This window comes from Cornus florida, unplaced genomic scaffold (genome assembly GCF_030987335.1).
Source record: "Cornus florida cultivar Cherokee Brave unplaced genomic scaffold, ASM3098733v1 CherokeeBrave_3.0.0_Hap2_Chr11, whole genome shotgun sequence".
Lineage (NCBI taxonomy): Eukaryota > Viridiplantae > Streptophyta > Magnoliopsida > Cornales > Cornaceae > Cornus > Cornus florida.
Genome location: NW_026775581.1, coordinates 119,496,797 through 119,517,435, shown reverse-complemented (window position 1 = coordinate 119,517,435; position 20,639 = coordinate 119,496,797). Strand labels below are relative to the sequence as shown.

The 20,639-nt window shown below is 35.6% G+C and overlaps 2 protein-coding genes across 4 annotated transcripts; both read right to left on the bottom strand.

Annotated features, from left to right (window-relative positions):
• Positions 1-1,951: 1,951 nt before the first annotated feature.
• Positions 1,952-6,138, bottom strand: LOC132287217 (systemin receptor SR160-like). The gene has a single exon (XM_059789768.1). It carries the CDS (start codon positions 5,824-5,826, stop codon positions 2,188-2,190), a length of 3,639 nt encoding a protein of 1,212 aa, XP_059645751.1. The 5' UTR covers positions 5,827-6,138; the 3' UTR covers positions 1,952-2,187.
• Positions 6,139-12,907: 6,769 nt separating this feature from the next.
• Positions 12,908-19,561, bottom strand: LOC132284271 (UDP-rhamnose/UDP-galactose transporter 6-like). 3 transcript variants are annotated; one of them, XM_059786357.1, is made up of 6 exons: positions 19,351-19,561; positions 16,013-16,187; positions 14,761-14,945; positions 14,471-14,671; positions 13,832-13,993; positions 12,908-13,427 (listed from the first exon to the last, which is right to left on the bottom strand). In XM_059786357.1, exons 2-6 carry the CDS (start codon positions 16,146-16,148, stop codon positions 13,104-13,106), a joined length of 1,008 nt encoding a protein of 335 aa, XP_059642340.1. In that variant the 5' UTR covers positions 16,149-16,187; positions 19,351-19,561; the 3' UTR covers positions 12,908-13,103. The 3 variants fall into 3 exon arrangements, with proteins under 3 accessions (XP_059642340.1, XP_059642338.1, XP_059642341.1); XM_059786355.1 differs by having other exon boundaries at positions 16,013-16,151; positions 19,351-19,560; XM_059786358.1 differs by having other exon boundaries at positions 16,013-16,148; positions 19,351-19,560.
• Positions 19,562-20,639: the final 1,078 nt, after the last annotated feature.

The window sequence follows — 20,639 nt, the reverse complement described above, 5'->3', positions numbered from 1 at the left end:
AAACAAACATGATTTCATAAATAGTTGTTTTGAGATTTAAACTCATATCAATAATACTAATATTTAGTTCATTTAAAAGAGAATGGCGTGAATTCCTATTTCAATAAAGCCAAATAATTGCGCTAGTTTTTTGCAACAAAAAATTACTACCCATACTTAATGGCCCTTTCTTCCTTACAAAATTCAAGTTGGACTACTTAATTTGTAAGTAATGCACCCCCAATCTTTAATACACAGAGAGAGGAGGAGGAGATAGCCATTGACAATTTTTCAAATTTTGATAACATTTTATTCAAGTTAATAAGCTAGCCTGCCTAATTAAAAAAACTTTTAGCTAATAAGTCACATTAGAGTTTTGGTAGAGAGATTTATGAATAGTGAAAGGTTCGGACATTATTCAGTTATCTAATTAATAAAACTTTCAAATTTCTGAACGAATGTGTTTGATCCCCTTCTTTTAATTTGTCAGGATTTAAAAAAAAAAAAAATTTGTGAAATTATAAAATAAAAACCTTGTGTATATAAAAGCTTCTGGTTCATTAATTTAGCCGTGTAAGTAAAGTGATGACTAAAGAAAAGTCAAGCTGGTGTTCTAGGACTTGAAGATATAAATCTTGGACAATGAAGCATACAATTTTTTTTGAGCCTCATGCATGCTGGCAGACAAAGTCACTTAACACACACACACACACACACACACACACACACACATATAAATTGTGAATATATTCAGATGCCAGTTTAGAGGTTATATAAAACTCAAAGTTTGTCTCCTTCTCATGCATAACCCATGGTATCTACCAACATGCATGTGGTTTTTTTAATTTGCCGAGACAAACTTTGAGTTTTATATAATCTCTAAACTGGCATTGAAAATTGTGAATCTGAATATATATATATATATATATATATATTTGGGTGAATGAATCATGAGATTTGGACCTATTCAAAGATGGACCGGCCTTATAATTGAATACCTTTTGAGCAAATTATTCAAGAAGTTCATGAATATGGTTTTCAAGTGGTGTGCTCCAATATTGTGACCTTATTTATTATTATGATCTTGCCCTAAAAATAAATCACTGTATTTGGTCCCATAGCTATCCTCTAATGGATTAATAACTTCTAGGGTATGTGCCCACTTGTGTTTATGGGAACCCCACAATGTTGTGATGCAAGGTTGTCAAGCAAGATCCCATGCACGTGCGTCAGAGCATGCACGCTCAAAGGAAATGAATTGTATTAAATTGTAGGGTTTTTGCATTTGTTTTGTCTTGTGTGTTCACTTTTATGTTACATAGAAACAGTATCAACGCAATGCTTTATTTAAATTATTATTTTTACAATCTTCAATAACTTTAGGAGGAACTCACAATTTACAAGATTCATTGTTAGACTAGTCCTCCAAAAAAATAATATTATCCAAAATAAATTTGTCGGACAAAATTAAATTTTGATTAGCATGATGGGCGTGAAAAAAAATTCTTAAATTCAATAGAGGGTTGAGGGAAAAAGTGGATATCAGAAAATGTTGTTGAGGGATACAAGGACTTGAAATTCTATACCATATGTAATTTAATCCGACCCAATATTTATTTCATCATCCCCTTCTACATTTTTCACATTAATTAAGAATGCAAAATAAACCAAGTCCACTTGGGTTTTACTTAAGATTGTGATCACAGAGGTTTGGTCAAAGATCGTCACAAGGAGATGGATCCCACCTCAGCCATAAGTTAGGGCTTCTTAAATCTGCAAGTTGAGTTCATACTTGAATTGACAGGTGTTTTGGGCAACACTTTCGGGTTTCCTAGTATGAATGATCTGATCGTTCACTCTAGCACGACATACGTGCTGTAATAACAAAGAATCCAGGCACCATAGATCCAACTGCTCTTTTTGATGTTTATAAGTGAATCACATGTTCGGTTTGAAAGAAAAAGTGGAAAACTAAGAACAAAAAAGAGCATAACCACACGAAATTATATATGTACAGTGTTACAAGTTGAACAACCTTTTATGTGTAATACCAACAATTTCAAGGGACTAAAGGTACATACATTAACTGGTATAAATACAGAAGTGATTTTAAACAGGTAAAAAGGGGGGAAATTTGGGAGCTCAATAGATCATCATCCCCTTCTTCTTCCTTTCAAGGAATTTTAGGAAATTGCTGGAAATGTTGATCTATTGCTTGGTCAACTCGTTGCCCTCTTCTATACTCATCTCTACCCCTCCCCCAACTGTACTAAAACTTTGATCATCGGCAGCAATGGTGGACGTGGTGGAATCGATCTCAGACCCTGCTTGGATTTCTTTGAACATTGCCATGACTTGAATCATTGTGGGACGTCGCCATGGCCGTTCATCCAAGCAAGCAGAAGCTACCTTCAAGTGTTGTAGTAGCTCAATCTCTAGGATAGGGTCCTCTTTCAATAGCTCGGGATCGAAAACATCACTTATTTTCATTTTGGCATGCTGCTTCACCCACCCCACAAGATTATTGTCACCAAAATCAGCTGAATCAGTTGGCTGTTTCCCACTTAGCAGTTCAAGCAGGACAACACCATAACTGTAAACATCGCCCTTCGTGGAACATCTAAAGCTCTGGTAGTATTCAGGAGGGACATAACCAGGAGTGCCTGCCAATGTGCTGACACTCAAGTGGGTGTCCATGGCACTCATGAGCCTTGCCATACCGAAATCAGAGACCCTAGCTTCCAAATTCTGATCCAGCAAGACATTGCTAGATTTCATATCCCTGTGAATTATATGTGGAATGCAGTTATGGTGAAGGAAAGCCAATCCCCTTGCAGCCCCAATAGCAATCTTCCTCCTTGCAGCCCAATTTAGCTTGATCCCAATTTTCTTTCTGTCATGTAAAACATCTTCTAGGCTTCCATATTTCATGTACTCGTAAACCAATAGCCGTTCTTCTCCCACCTTGCAGTAGCCAACGAGAGGCACAAGGTTCCGGTGCTTGATTTTCCCAATGGTTTCCATTTCGGCTGTGAATTCCCGGTCCCCCTGCCCACTAACGTGTATTAGTTTCTTGATAGCCACAACGCTACCATCTTTCAATTGGGCTTTGTAGACATCACCAAAGCCACCAGAGCCTACAAGGCTGTCGTCATGGAAGCCATTTGTGGCTTCGAGAAGATCTGCAAACGTGAGCTTTCGGAGGGGCTTATCAAATGTTGCAAGGCTGATGCTTAATGCCTCCCGTGCACTCGTAAGCTTCCAGTTAGTATTTCCATTGCCTGAATGGGAATGACCGTCCATATAAGAAGTACCAAGGGCAGCATCCTTCCTTTTTCTTCTTTTCTTCGTTTCGATCAGTACTATAATCAAACCAAATATGCAGAAGAGGGCAAACAATACTACCACCGCCAAGCTCACTGCATGTGATGCTTGTCTCCTATGAGACTTCTGATGCTGGCTATTCGAGCTTGAGCTAGAATCTGCCCCACAGGAAGGAAGAGGGTACCCACAAAGGCCTGAATTATTCAGGAATCCGTAATCCAGCTGCGTATCAAATGGAGGGGATTGAGGAATCATTCCAGAGAGATTGTTGTTCGACAGATGAATCTCGCCAAGCAATGAAAGGCTAGCCATGGATTGTGGAATTGACCCATTAAGCTTATTATACGAAAGATCAAGAATTGCCACATTCTTCAAACCTCCAAGCTCTTGAGGAAGAGGGCCAGAGAGTTCATTATGCCCCAAATTCAATATAGAGAGATAGTACATGGATCCGAGCTCCTTTGGAATACTACCATTCAACATATTATAGGAAATGTCAAGAAAAATCATCGAACCATTGTGATTGAAAGTCGGTTGAGTGACACCATCATAAACTCTAGTGAAATTGCAGGGATGCCTCGTGGAAATTCTGTTCATCTGTTCCTCTCTGATTCCTCCAAACTCGAGCAAATTCCCCGCTCCATGACATTGCTTACTGCCATCATTTTTAATGTATTTATACCTCTTCCCAGTGAGCACAGACCCCGCAATATTGCCAGATTGTTTGAACAGAGCAGGGGGAATAATCCCACTCAACAAATTGGTGTTAAGATCCAACCATAGCAGGCTTCGACAATCCCCAAGCTCTGCAGGTATGCTCCCGGAAATGGAGTTGTTCCCGAGCTTGAGGATTGCTAGATTAGCCAAACGACCAAGGGAGGCCGGAATTTCACCACTCAACCTGTTGTTGGACAAGGAAATCCAATTCAAACTGGTGCAATTGCTCAAACCAGCAGGGATTGTCCCAGTCAATTCATTGAAATCAAGAATCAGATTCTCGAGTGCTTGAATGTACATCAGCTCTTTTGGGATCTCCCCATGAAGCTGATTCAACCAAATGATCAAATCGCGAAGGCTGGAGAGGGAACCCAAGCTAGATGGGATTGTCCCATTGAGGTAATTGAAGCTCAGATCAAGCGAAACCAACTGCGAACAATTACTTAAACTATCCGGTACCGGACCAGTGAACTTGTTATTCTGAAGATAGAGCTCTTTCATGTTGTTTCTAGGGTCATTACAAAGTCCCAATGGAATAGAACCAGACAAACTGTTAGAACTCACATCGAAAGTCTCCAAATTTGTCAGTTTCATCAAGGAATCAGGCAACCCACCAACAAAGTTGTTGAATGACAACACCAGAGTCTTCAAATTGGTGAGATTTAGAAGGGTTTGAATGGGTAATAAACCAGAGAAGTTGTTGTTAGATATATCAAATGATTCTAAAGAAGAGCATACACCAAAAGTATCAGGAACAGTACCATACAAATTGTTAGCAGAGATGTCTAACTCTATCAGACTCGAACACAAACGGGTAAGGTGCATAGGTATCTCACCGGTGAAATGGTTGAGGGAAAGATACACCGACTGCAGTTTTCCTCCACTTGGAAGCACCGGAATTTCGCCGGAAAACTGGTTTTTCGTCAGATTCAGGAAAGTGAGGCTTTCACAACCCGAGAGTCCGGCGCTAACGTCGCCGGAAAACTTGTTGGACGATAAATCCAAGTGCTGTAAATACAAGCAATTTTCCAAAGACGGAAAAGTCGAGCTGATATTGTTGTCGGAGAGATCTAGATACTCCAAAGTCTGACAATCTGATAGCGGAACAGCTCCGGCGAGCTTGTTACCCTTCATTGACAGGTACCGAAGGTCACCGCAGCCGCCGGAAAACATCATCGGAACGACATTTTCACCCGAAATCTGGTTGTGGGAAAGATCCAGAACCTGTAAATTGAGTCGCAGACCATTGGATTGCTTCGAACCGGCCGTGAAATGGAAGGAGTTAGTCGAGAGGTTCAGAGACTTCAAGCTCGAACATGCCGCGAAGCTCGAGAGCTCTGAGACCGGACTCGAGAGGCCGTTATCCGACAGATCGACGGTGCTCAAAACGGCGGAGCATTGGGACTTGGCCACCGGAGATACAGAGCCGGTGAGGTTCGTGCTCTTCAGCGAAAGGGTCTCCAAATTGGGAAGTGTTATCAGAAACCTTGCGATGGACGACAAATCGATACCCAGATGGGTATCGGTCAGATTGACGGAAGATACTCTGGAGTTCCGGCAAGAAACTCCGGTGAAATTGCAGGGGGTGTTGTTGGGTACCCAGTTTTGGAGTTTATCTGGGTTTGGTAGTGAGGCTTTGAAGTTCTGGAGTAGTTGAGAGTCTGTGAAGAGTCCATTAGTGGATGCTAAGGAAGGTTTTAGAGAGAGAAAGGTGAAGGGGAGGAGTATGAGGAAGTGATAGAGAGAGAATGGACTTTTTGAGCTGAGAGAGTGGGGACAGTGAGGAGTCCTATCTACAGTTTTCATCTTGAGGTCAGGCCCTTCAGGGGACTGGTTTCTTCGGCCTTAATTTCAGTTCTGCCATGAGAGAGAGAGAAAGAGATAGAGAGAGCTGGTGTTGTAGAGAGAGAAAGTGGGATTTTGTTTGAGAGAGAGAGAGAGAGAGAGAGAGAGAGGAAGAAGGGGAAGAGAGTAAAAAGACGAAATAAGGAAGGGAAGAAGGTTACATATATTTGGCGGGCGTGGAAGAGGCTGTTGCTCACATGGCATAAACCATCCCCCATTTCTCTCTCTCTCACTATAGAGATATATATGTGTGTGTGTGACTGTGTATTTTCTCTCTCCAAAACGAAATCAAAGTGTTTTGTCTCTCTAAGTTTCCGCGTGCGTGTAGTGAAGGATGGATCTATCGCTGTCTATTTAATTAGAGATTCCATTGTCATTGTTCACAAATCACGGGTGTTAAGTAAGATTAATCACCCAAAGTCAAGTGAGTAAAACTTTTTTATTTATTTTCAATTTTGACAGTCGGTCTAAACACAGCAGAACTCACCACCTAACTCATACAGTTCCCTTTTTATTTGTTGGAATTGTCTTAAGAAAATTAAAAAATATATGTGACAAGAAATAAAATGAAAGCATTCTTATTACAAGGTTAACTACTTATTCTTAATAAACACGGTAATATATATATATTTTTATTCTTAGCGTCACTTTTTTTCAAATTTTCTTACTAACTAGACTTGATTAGAGTAACATCTTGCTTGTGAACGAATCAAATGCATAGTATGTGGCTCCCACTCAACTCTTAACATGGAGTGGGTGTTCATCTTTTGCTTTTAGAATTGGTTAACATTGACGTGGCAGAGTGGACATGAAGTTGAGGGAACGTTAATTACAAAGCTGCTAGAGGGTTGCACGTGGTGCAGGTTTGGTTATAAATATGGAGTACACGGAAATGCATGCAGGGTAATTCACATCAACATATACAATACTTGCATGAGCTGGATTCTCTCCGTTGCTAGCTGCACCACATTCCATAAATCTCGGCACCTTCAGTGTTGAGTATTTAAAAATTATTTTTTATTAAACACGAATTGGACACGCGAAGGACATGCATTAGATACGGTGAGGTATATTTTGTAATTTTTTTTTTAAGAAAATAGAAGTACCTAATGTAATTTTAAATGTTTAAAAGTAAAAGTTTGAAAAATTTTAAAAACAACTACACAGATAATAAACTGATGAATGAAGAATGTTAAACATGTTGGAAATGTATTTGATTTTATTTGTCTAATTTTGTTGATAACTTTGCTAGGTTTTTAATTGTTTAGATGATGAATTGAAGTATTTCTTTTATTGCAATATTTTTTAGGGGAGATTAAATTTATGGTATTATGAATTTTGAATATATATATATATATATATATATAATTTTATTAGCGTATCATGTCGTGTCCGTGTCTTATTTTTTTAAAATTTGCCGTGTCGCCTTATTTGTGTACCTGTATCCATGCTTCATAGCATGTATAAAAATATTCACATGTATAATCAATTTTATGGTAGAGAATTCCAACTCATACTTAAATTTTTCTTAATCTCAAGAGGTTGAAAGATAGTGTAGACTAACTTTAAGCCGGTTAGGGTTAAGTTGTTCTGGTGAGATAAGAGATTAGAGAGTCTAGAGACTGAAAATCTCATGACATTATTTATATATATATATTTTAAAATAAATTAATAATAATTTCTTTATTATATTGATTTTTTTTATTTCTTTTTTCATTCCATCCTTTTTCTCTCTCAACAATTTCGCATCTTTGGATATTTTTCTAATTTTGAACTCCTATATATGTCAGACCATACTTGTTCGATGTTATATTTTCTCTGTACCTTGTAAATTACAGACCAACCTATGGTCCTTGGTGCCTAAATTAATATATGGCGTACGTGTATTTACCTATTCAAGTGCATTTGATTAATTAATGTCAAGGTTGTCACACTGGAGCCAAATTGCATGTTCCCTTTGGTCATCAAGGCTAGATATATATAAAATAAGCCATAAATTATATGGTACTAATTGTGCAGTGTAGTACTTTATGTTATATTGCTAGGCCCCACTGTTGACTAATCCGCACCGTTGATGAGTTTTGATGAACATGATGATTAATTACTGAATAATGTTGTGTTAGTTTTGGAAATAAATGTCATGCTCTATTGAAACAATTTTCTTACTGTGTTCTGGATAGAATTGTTTAGTGTTATTTTAGTCGCTTGTAGTAACACGATTTTATCCGTTTGATAAACTTACGAAATCACAAATTTACCGTTGTCATTACTTTTACTCTGTGAAAGGAAAAATTAATCAAAAATCTCTGCTACAATTAAGTTGGGGGCAAAAAGATAAAATCACAGTAGCTCACAACATTATCAAACGAAAATCCATTAAGAAAGGTCAACGTAATTTGATTTTTTTGTTTTTTCTTTGACAAATTAGGGAGGAATTGACAAGGACAGAAATGTTCGGCGATCAGGATAAGGACGCTCAATCAATTAAATTATTAAATAATGTTTCAACAAAATTTAAATTAACAATAAAAATTTGATGCATATTATATGCTATTAATTTCGACATATTATATTATGGTGCAATACAATTATATAATAAAATGCTACACTTGTACAATAATGATGGAACAATAATGAAGTACATTTTTATTGAAAATAGAACACTCATTCAACATTTTTATCATGTTAAAACATTATGACACCATTAAATTAAAATTTTAACACATTTATATAATTATTGCATTATCGATTTAAAGTTGTTAGGTTAGACAAAACAACAAAATTACATACAACAACAATTTGCCCAACGCAAAAATTATGTTTCAAATTAAGCTTGCACCAAAGTCAAGGTTTCTTGCTCCAGCAATGGGGTTTCAAATTATCTTCATATGCCAACAATTTGCACACCTCATAAATTATGCACTTGAAGATGATGCAACATAATTACATTTAAACCCAAACGGGTTGGTCTAGTGGAAAAGATTTGGGTCCTGGAGCCTTGTTGAGTTTCAGGTTTCAAGTTCGATTCTCCTTAAATGTGAGCAATTTTTTGAAGTTACGATCACGGACATAGTCTGAGTTTTACTCGATTCGTGTGAAGAAATTTCGTGAATTAGTTTAGGCAAAACTCCAGACACTCCGATTATCAAAAAAAAATTATAATTACATTTAATAAATTTGGCTGAGCAACTTTTAGAATTGATACAATAAATAGAGTACATAAATTATAGGAACTTAGAATCCTCTGTGCATATGCAGCGCTATTAAATTGAGGATGTACATATTTGCTTTAATTTTAAAATTAAGACATCGATTTATGATCCAAACGTAATATAAGTGAATAAATTTCATATTGTTTGTTAAATATAATAATAAATAAATTGTAGCTTTATGGTGTGGTATTTGGATACTACGTATTTCTTAGGTATAGAGATGGTGAATCTGAAAAACATTGGTTCATTTTGTATCCCGGACTCGCTTGATGCTACTGACACGTGTCCCAAAAATCTATTTACCGCTCTGAACTTTTCAAGGACAATGATTGGATGTTACGCACATTCAATCAGAGATGCTACGAATCTTCTTACACTTAGCCACGTGGCTAACGGAAACAGCGAGTATGAACCACTCATGGCAGCTAATTTCACTAGGAGCTTTTAGAATTTCTTCTTATAGATGATGAAGCTGATATGACTGTCCACTCTGTCACCATCTCTCTCCTGGTCTCTTTCTCTCTCTCTCTCTCTAGAAATGTGTATATATATATATATAGAGAGAGAGAGAGAGGGCCCACAATGTATATCATTTTCTTTGGGCCCCACTTTGATGATCCTCTCATCCGCTCTGAATAAATGGCACTGAAAATTTTGAGAGTTGAGACAGAGATGGGTAAGTTAAAGGTGGTGATGAAGGAAATGGAGCTGGGACCCACCACCTCAGATCAACACGTGGACTTGTCCGGAAGGCTGACGTGGCCCAACTAGACACGTAGAATTGTTGTACCATTCGTTTCCACTTTGACCAATCATCCCCGACAATTTGTCCAGCCTGTCACTGTTGCACTAGTAACATTACTACTCCATACCAACATTTATGCACAAATATGAGAAATGTCTCTCTCTGTGTCATTGTAGTTTTATTGATCGTCACACGGGGAATGAAAATGTGGCAAACAATGAAACCCAATAACCCATCCTCTTCGATACGTACTTTTCTTTGCAATTCGACAAATGCAACACCACCTAATTTTGTTAAATCGACAACGTAATAAATAAATAAATAATATTATTGTGTTTTAATGGTAGAATTATATAAGTTGCACGAGCTGCAGTATTTGATGTTTGTGGTCTTGATTCAAAGTGAACAAAATTGTCCAATGCACTTGAAGGAATTCTGCTTCGAGAAATAACACAATTATTGAAGTCTGAAGAGATATTGAGATATATATGTGTGTGTGTGTACACACACAGAAAGTGGGTCTCACTAGTTGAGTAGTTGGATTACATTGGAGCAGAAATTGGGGGAATTGTTAATTAGTTGGGATTTGAGAAGGACGACAAAGTAAGGGTGCCTAGGATAAGAAGGGAATATGTACAGATATTAAGTTACATTGTCTTTCAACAGCTAAAACTTTTTAAATTAATGGTTATTAACATTAAATTTATATTTATTCTGTTTACTAAAATTGAAACACTTGTAAAATTTTTTATTTTTTTTTTAAATTAATCACAGGTGAAGAGACATAATAACTTTTTGTTTTTTTAATATAAGTTAACATGATGCTTATTAACATCAAAATACGTTAAACAACCAAACAAACACGTGAGAATACATCGTAACTTAAAACCTTTTTAGCATAGTTAACATAAGCCATATAAAATTAGGTTAAAAAAAAACAAACAAACCTGCTACATAAAAATTGCGCCAAAAAAGCATTCGGCTATTTAATATGTGTTAACATTTGAAAATATATGCAAATTTTCCTTTAATATATGATGGCTATCAATTTTGACCAATTTTTTTTTTTTTTTATAAAAACTCAAAATACACTTAATATATCTTTAAAAATTGAAATCAATATTATTATTATTATTCTTCTTAAGAGCATTTTAAAAATTTTAGTTTTCAAATTGACAAAATTATCTTATTTACTAATTTAAAAATATAGTAAATTTGTTTCTGAATACTAAAAAGTATTTGCGCATTCCATATACATATTTATTTATTTTGCACTTTACCCATAAAATTATGTGATGTACACAGAAATGATAATAATAAAGAAAGAAGGGTTGTATAACTAAATTGTGCTTTATGTTGGTTGGAGATAGAGATTGTGGGTCTCACTACCTGTTTTTGTCTTCTCTGAATTAGTGGAGAGAACAAAAGAGAGACGAGAATGAAAAATCAATGCCACACGAGAAAGATGACATGAGAGGTGGAGTGACCCTACCAAATTATTTCCATATGATACAGTAGTAACAGTACATACCTATATATATATATATTATGTATGCGTGTGTCACTGTGTGTATATAGAGAGAGAGAGAGAGAGACTGGTGGCCATCCATGGGCCTACCCTTCAGTTGTACCACACTGGTCGGGCCAAGCCTGTTCAAGATTTAATGAAACTTGCCCACAGGCCCAGCCTCAAGCCTGTCTCCAGCTCACAAGAGGAACAGAACCAAAATACAACAACATCAGTATAATAGATTGAAGAAGACGTTGGATTAATTTGTACCATTAATTATGTGTGTATTTTTATTTTTTTATTTTTTAAAAAAAATAAAAAAATAAGACGTATGCATACAATTAGTGTCAAGCTTTTATAGAAGATTTATTGTCAAATAAAATATTCCCGGAACTGATTTTCAAAAATAATAGAGTAATAACTAAATAAAAATTTAGGTGTTGGCTTGATAGAAAATTATAGAGGAAGTGATTTTAAGAAAAAATATGTTTTTTTTTTTTTTTTTTTTTTTTTGTCATGCAAATTTGTGGTAATCAAATTTAATTTACTATGTAAGTAATAACTATTTCATGGGATGTGTTCTGTATAATTGACTTTCGTTGCCCTTACTAAAGCGAGAGGATTCAATGACGTCAAAACCTAACAGCATTTCATTCAGGAGAGACAAAATATTTAGTTGTTGAACTTTAACATTGGAATGCGAGAAAAGAAGAAAAAAAACATTATTATAAATATTTTTTTCTCAATCAAATAATTGGTGACAAGATGTTTCTCTTCCCTTGTTATACCTCATCTTTTTTGCTAATATTTTCTCTTGTCAACCAAGATAAGACACAAAAGAAAATTTTAATAGTCATTCCACTTTTATCTTCCCTATCTTTTCCCTTTACTTTATTTTCCATCCACTTTCTCTTCTCAATCAAATGGAACTTCTCTTCTTCTGTTATTTCACTTTTCCAAACACAGTATCAACAAAGCCAATCATTGAGATAATCTCCCTAAAACCCTAAGGAGCATCCCTTTAAAGCTACAAATTTGTATAGTTTGAGGCAAATAAATATGTGTTCAATTATGGGAAGAGGCCCACAAATTATTGTGACTTGACTGCTGAGCACATGCACGTGTGCAGCAGGTGCCAAACATAATCAATACCCACATAAATTACAGATTCAATGTTTGTATGATGAATGCATCATTCCAAATATTGTATTGCTTCCCCAGGTCAGTGATTCAAGTCCCGTGTTAATGGACTGGTGTAATGTATCTCGATTGGGTCCGACTATTTAATGTTCATGTACCAGTACGAGTACCAAGAGTTGTTTAATCATAGACAATTGCTATCAAAAGAGCCCCTCATGACAAGAGCACGAGATTGACAAGTGCACGAGTTCTCCATCTTACTAACCACTGGATCGAGAAGTTTTTGAGATCTGTAAAAAGTTATAAATGAGAAGGTCCTCGAACACACTTGGACTACTTATCAAACTGTCAGTGTGATCACAAATAGGATTGAATTCTATGTAACAAATACATCCACTGAGAAGGGAAAAAAATAAAGGAGTGGAGAGACAGATGGATTGAAATAAATTACTATAAAACATGATTATGGAAAATGACAAATTTTACAGCTCGTGTGATACAAAGAACCATGGAGGGAAAAATAATATATAAAAATCTGACCTTTCAGTTGTATGTATAATAGACTTTTTGAATTCGCTTAACCAAGATGCTCAACCCTTTTTATTATATTCCTCAATTCCAGTGAGCTACTCTAGACCTTTTCTTCAAGCTCACCGGATTCTGATAATCCATCCTGTTTCAGAGGTTTGATGATTGGTGAAGAACATCGCTCTTTTCCTCCGGGCTTAGATGAGGCATTGCCATACCAAATCATTCCCACTATTGCAATGATCATACCTAGAACTACATGTAGATTAAGACCCTCTTTCCCAAAGAATATGAATCCTAAGATCAGAACGAGAATAGTCTTCATGTGGCCAAGAACTTGGAAGGTTACTGCTGTGAATCTGCCAATGCAGATGAATTGACTGAGATTGGTCCCAATTGCGATGATGCATGATATGACTATGAACATCTGCATACAACACAGAAAAGCCCAGCAGATCATTAACAGCAGTTGACAAACAAGGAGCATGTCAATGCATGCGTGCAAATGGAGAAAAACGTGCAGCCTAAAAATCCAGCAGGACCATCCTATCTTTGGTCCTTTATTCAAAAATCAGGCATGTCACAAAACCTTACTTCTGGTTCAATTCCCTTGCCATGCTGATTTTCGAGAGGACCTTATGAAAAGACAGTCCTACCGGATCTCTCTTTGCACAGGTATAGATATTTCAGGCACTGCAAAAAGCAATTGCAAGTGCCACCCGGAAGGACATGACCAGTGACAGTGACATGAAATAATTAGCAAGAACAAAATCCGGCTTAGCTGTTAATCATTATGTGAACCTTGGATTAATACAGCAACAACATACTTACCACAGATAATAAAGTGTAGTCGTAGGTGTCAACCCTTTTACTTGTCAACCAATAGTCCATAAAGGGCCCTACTAACAGCAGAGATGCAGCTTGTATTGGAGCAGTATGCCCTAATAGGTTGAAAGAGCCTAGCAAATACTTCCGTTGAAGAAAATGCACATACTGCAAAATAAGGGAAATAACAACCAAAAACACATGCCAGTCAATTATGGGGAAATCAGAGCATAATCTATAATTTAAATAAGACAGACTTCAAAGAAAGAAACGTAACAATATTCCTATAAGGCAACCCTAAACATTTCTGGTTTAAATCACCCATTTTGAGCACTAAAGGAACATGATTTGGACTCATTCCTACTAGGAACAGGGGTAAAATGGAGCAGCTTTCCATATGAATGTGAATCGAATAATAATTTATATACCAAAAACTATATTAAAAATACATACATATATAATAATAACCCCAATTCCAGGCTGGGGCAGGTTTTGGGGCTGGTAACATTGCCCCAAAACCTGCCCCGGCCTAATCATACGAAATGCCCAAACCTGTCCTCATAGGACCATGACAGCATGTACTAGATTAAAGTTCCCCCTTGACATCTAGGTAACATCATATTTCCCGTGGAAAGATAAACTTACATATTGCTGCAGAGAAGTGCTCCAAACCGCCACGAAGGCAGCAATAAAACCCTTGGCATTGACACTCACATCGGTAACAGTACAGACTGCAACACCCAGGAGAACTATCACTATGCTAAGCTTAGTATCCCTTGAGTATTGTATTTTGTCCAAGACAACTTCCAGAAAACAAGATACAGGAATCATACTCAGCTTTGCAATCTGATAACCCAGAAAGAAAAGATATATCATGACTTCAAGACATTTTAATGACAAAAGGAGCAAAAAACCTGTGATCCTCAAAAACTGACCTGATAGAATCCCACAGAATTCCACATTAAACTCACATTCATTCCCACAATAGAGAAGTTTGCAAACAAAACAAACTTCAAAATCTCAGATAATGGTAGATTGGAAGCTTCAATATATCCCAGTCTTCTAAGAATAACCGTCATCAATGTGGTTGTGGCAAAATGAAGACCAGTTAATGTTGTTGCTGCAGGATAACAAAATAAAGAACAGAATGCCAAGATTTGTTATTTCTCACATTAACTACTTTCTAGAACAGGAACTTTCCAAACATGATATGAATCGAGATCAATTCAGCAGCAAAGAAGAAATAAAAAATTTGACTATACAATTGTTGCATGCTTAAATTTGAACTGCATCTCATCTTTCAAGTCAACAGAACCTAGATCGGCTACATTAATATTGTTTCATCATTCTGCTGCTCTAAGACCCATAAATTCAGTTAAACCACATGCTATCATATTTTTTCCTAATACCTTAACCCATGTTAAATATAGTAGGTGAATTGGCATGTAATAGAAAAGCTTGGAGAGAGAGAATTCATGTGGCCAACCCCATTCATATGGGATCAAGGCAAGGATGATGATGACCCTAACCCATGTTAATTTTGTCTTCCATTTTCCCTAATACTACCCTTGATTTGGACCACTTCAGTATTCTTCATTGGTGTAGCTATTGGTCTTCATTGCATATGGCCAAACCATCTTAGTCGTTTCTCTCATTTTATCTCCAACTGGTCCAACTTCAACCATGTCACAGGTGTAACCATTTCTAATTTTATCCTTTCTTGTCTTCTCATATATATCTCAACAACTGCATTTTCACAAAATGTATTTTTTGAGCATACTATTTTTCAGTCACCCAATATTCTGTACCGTAAAATATGATTGGCCTAATAATTGTTTTATAAAATTTACCTTTTATATATAGAGCTGTACATTGATTACATAAAATGTCAGAGGCACTCATCGAATTAACCAATCTTTAATTTTATCACCATCAACATCTCTTATCTTTCCATTTCTTTGAATAATCTAGCCTAGGAAATGAAATAGATAGTTCACCACTTAGCATATCCTGAACCTCAATCTTTACTAGATCTCCACTTGTAAGTTCATCCTGATGTGTTTTGTAAGTTCATACATAATTAACACAAAAAGATAGGGGTTTAATGATGAACCCGGAAGTAAGACTGCAATAGTTGAAATTTCTTCTCTTGACATTATTTGGACACAATAGTTCAAAGAAACATACCAAAAGTGAAACCATATGTAGCCATTAATGCTTTATTGACGATAATAATTCCAACAGAGGTGACAACATTGAACATCCATGCGGCTGTATCAAGAACCGCTTTCTGATCTGCCTTGCTCGCTGAAGACATTTTCATCTACTGCATTCAATTCATCACCAGATTTTTAACTGTTCACTATTCAAGAAAGGAAATATCATGATTGAATATCAAAAGTATCTTTAAAGTAATACATTGAGAAGGAAGAGAGAGAGAGAGAAAGAAACGTATCAAGGATACGGTACAATTCATATGTCGTGATTATGATGCAACTCAAAATGATAACAAATTAATAATGCAAATGACAGAAATCATGTCAAACATATCCATTGAACTTTGCCCTTTAGCCAGTCTCAACTACTAACAAGGTCTTAAAATGGTAATTCAAAGGCTTGCAGTCACAAAGGCTAATTCACAAACTTGGCTCAAGGAAAGCACCATAATGTTTTGATGATTTGGCAGTGTATTGTTAGGGATCCTCAAAAAGTCAAAGCTTAGACAGAGAAGAGCATTTTGCCACTTTTCACTCCTCGAGTTATGAGATGTAGGATACTCACATTCAATCTATGATTTTAAATTTTAGACTAGTAGCCTAGTTACATTATCATTTGGTTACATTAGACAAAATTTAAACATGTACCTTCCGAAAAATTAAATCCAATGTTCCATTAAGAAGTAACAAAACAGGGTGCATCCATGCGCACAACAAAACAATACAAAAATATGCCTTCAATTTTTCTCAAAATCTCTACAAAAGAATCAGTTAACAAAGATAAACTCCCAATAATTCAAAAAGTAGAGAGCTCATCGAGTATACTTAAGAGCCCAAATAGGGGATAACTTTCCAAAAGACCTCCAATTCCTCTTGTCAAAGACAAAGCAGAGCTATCTACCAAACCTCACCACCTCCCATCCTCAATTCAGCACCTCTCCAACTGGCAAGCATATCCCTGCCATCCAATCTGGGCATCATCCAATAAACCCTAAAGAGAACACAATAAAAAGAGCCCAATCAATCTCTATTGCACATACAACACCAAATGACAATATCTGCCTTCTCTTTAAGAGATTGTGAATGGCCAAAATCTTCCCAAATCCTGTCGTCCACCCAAGAAAAGGTACTACATGAGGAGCTTTCCTGCAGCAAATATCTTTCCATGGAACCCCTGATGATCACTTCCCAAAACACCCAATAAATAGGATCTAACATCAAAAGCACCATGTAATATACCATAGAATGCACTGTCTAATCTCATCGATTTCCAAAACCGTCTAACATCAAAATCACCATGTAATATACCATAGCAAAGAATTTTACATGTTTATGATCGTTGCAACTTTATGTGCCTTCAAGAAGAAGAAGTCAAATTCTTGTGTAGGCAATACTTGGGACTAGTCTAGGTTCACTTTTATAGCTGCGTAGGTGGTTGTTTGGTATATCCCATACAGGCACACCCCGGTGTTCCTGGCGTGCATCTAAGCTTAGTTCTCAGTAAGTGGTCAAACAGCATCCTTAAATAACTAAGGATTATAATAAGAAAATAATTTACATATGTTTTGAACAAATTAAAAAAAAAAAAAAAAAAGATGGTTCTAATAACCTACAATACATGGACTCTCCTATTCCCTTCAAGATACCAATATCAACGCAACATGAACATTGATATGGAATGTGCCTTACACAAATCCAAATAGAAATTCAGTTCCTCTACATGTGATGACAGAAGATGACGAAAAGTTCAGATTTGAAAGCAAAGTCACGTGGACAGATAGATGGAAACCCTTTTTCATCACATCCCATTAAACTTAATTCTATTTTTATATATCTTGAACAATAACATCATATATTACACTATTATACACTTTCTCCATCCCAAACCATCTTTCTATCTTGGGATGTCCCAACATAAGTGTCCCTTTTGAACAGTCAATAAATAAATTTTGAAACTTCCTTAAACAATCCTTAAGTTTTGAGTTTATTTCCAAATTAAAAATTTATCTTTTAATTTTGAAGGGTTAGTTTTGGAATTTCAAAAGGGAGACATGCACTAAATAAATGTCCCCTTAAAAAGTTGAAATTTCTAAAAGGGACACTTATTTTGGATAGAGGGAGCAAGATATAATGTATTTAAAAAAGTGTTGAAGGTGTTTGTTTACCTACCCATATTCAACTTTTAGAGACATTTTAGCCACATCCTCATATATCAAGAATTGGATTTTAGGGGGGTTCGACATTTAGACAGATGCTTCTATACATGTACCCAACTCCTTGAAATATACCTTGCCACTTCCAGAATGGACAGTGTGACAAATAAAGAAACATCGCATAATTTTCAAATTTTGAAATATAGAAGATAAAAACAAAATTAATTTTTGATTCGTCTAAGATGAAAATAAAGAACTAGTTTCTATTAGTTTTGATTTGATAAATTAATGATGTTTATGATAGATAATGGATCTTGTAGGACATGTGGCTTATGTATGGCAACGCTAGGCTCTAGTGTAAGTTGAACACAGGCAACTACGATTATTAGGTTTTTTTATAAAAATAAATGCTAGAATTGTGTGGCCAATCCAAGCAAGCTCCATTCGATCTAAACACTTCTTTTTCATACTGTAATTTGTCAAACTTTATTTTTAAAATAATACTTTATTTTCCACTCTTTTCTTTTTCTTTTTCTTGTTCTTGTTCTTTTTTCTTTTTCCTTTTTTATTCATCAATATTACTTAACTCAATGCAGCCTTTTTCCAGCTACTTGGGATTGATTATAAGAATCCTAGCTCTATCCAAAGCTATAGTCTCAGCGCATTAGTTAGTTAAAAATCTTAAAGAATATATATTATTTGCATCATATGGACCAATCTGCCTAAGAATTTATACAGGAGTAGATTTTGCATATAGGGACAAACATATAATATGCTTCGCAAGACACATTTTGTTGGGCTTCAGCCGCCAAGCCTACTGGTGTTGCGAAACTTCCAAACCTTAAACCCTACACCTAGACTATTTATGTTCTTAGTCAATAAACCTCCAATAATATAGAATTTATAGAAAAAAATCAACATAGTAATCAAGAAAAAAGAAAAGAATAAGCAATATCAAGTTCACCAAAAGAGGTCAAGACCTCGACCGAGATTCTACTATTTCGAAGCAGATCCATTCACTCACAAACAAATTTCCAACAAAATCACACATCGAAACCACAAAGTTCAGCAGAAAAAGAAAATTAATCAGTTTAATCGAACAAAACAGAAATCGAAAGGACAGTAAGTTGAAGAGTTCGAGGCTTGCGATACTTACAAATACAGAATGGAGAAGAGGACGAATAGCAAACCTCTGTCCTCGCTCTGTGCAATTCCAATGCAGAGGATGTTATTGTAGATTAGATATGTATATACGTAAAATAGCAGCCGTTTTATATATGATATGTGACAAGAATTTCCTTTTCGCCATTAAAGAGAGACGTAGACTCAAGAACGAGAGCGAGAGCTTCGTGTGCGCTTTTTTTATTTTTCTTTTTTTTATTATATATTGCAATAAAGATTACCATAATAAATAACAATTTTTTTACTAAATTTAAATTTTTTAAAGCAAGCAATTTTTTGGACCGTGTGGAGGATACAAGTAAATCCAATAACTATAAGGTAACCACAAATAGAATTTTTAAAGTTTTTTTTTGGAAGGCTAGTTTTAATTTTTATATAGAAAATCACCAATTTAATACCATACATTAAGTTTTGCAAAAATTTTGTAGAGGCAACTTTAGTTTTTATATGGAAAAATCACCTTCATATACTTAGTTATCCCTTTGCCAAAACATACTGTAGTAAGCACTGCCCACAATAACTCTATACATTTTTGTATTTTCTCGCCTTTCAATATAAATATGGTCGAGGGGTTCAAGTTAAGTCATATAAAGAAGGCGAAACAGGAAGAGATAGAGCAAATTTGAGAGTGGAAGCCTGAAAGCAAATTAAGTAACAAATAGTGAAAGAGTAGTAATATTCTCACGCTGAACATTTGTAGTGAATTGCCTAATTAAATAAATTTTAATTGGCTATTTATACTAAATACAACTAAGTAGAGGGTTTTACTTTCTTATTTGTTGCATAATTGACTAATTAAAATAGTATGTTTAGCAATTCACTGTAATTATTTGATAATTGGCTATTTATACTAAATAAAACTAAGTGGAGGTCTCTACTTTCTTATTTGTTGCATTATTGACTAATGAAAAGAATATATCTAGCAATTGACTGCAACTATTCGTGCAAGATCATTTTCCATAGTAAAAATATGAGCGAGAGCGTGTAATAGTGGGAGCAGCATTCGTTTAGAAAGATTGTGTAACTTAAAATTCAAGTGCACTTATAGGATTGTGTGACTTAAGATTCAAGTGTCCATAAGTGCCTCTGTGAATTTCTTGCTGCCAAGGTAGAAAAACAATGACTCTCTCCCTTCTAATGCTCAAGTCATTTTTTAAAAAACAATCAACACTTTTATTATTTTCCTTCAGCCTTAAATAAATAAGTGCGCATATGTATTTTTTGATTTTTTTTTCTATAACTCTTTTAAAGGTATTTTAGTAA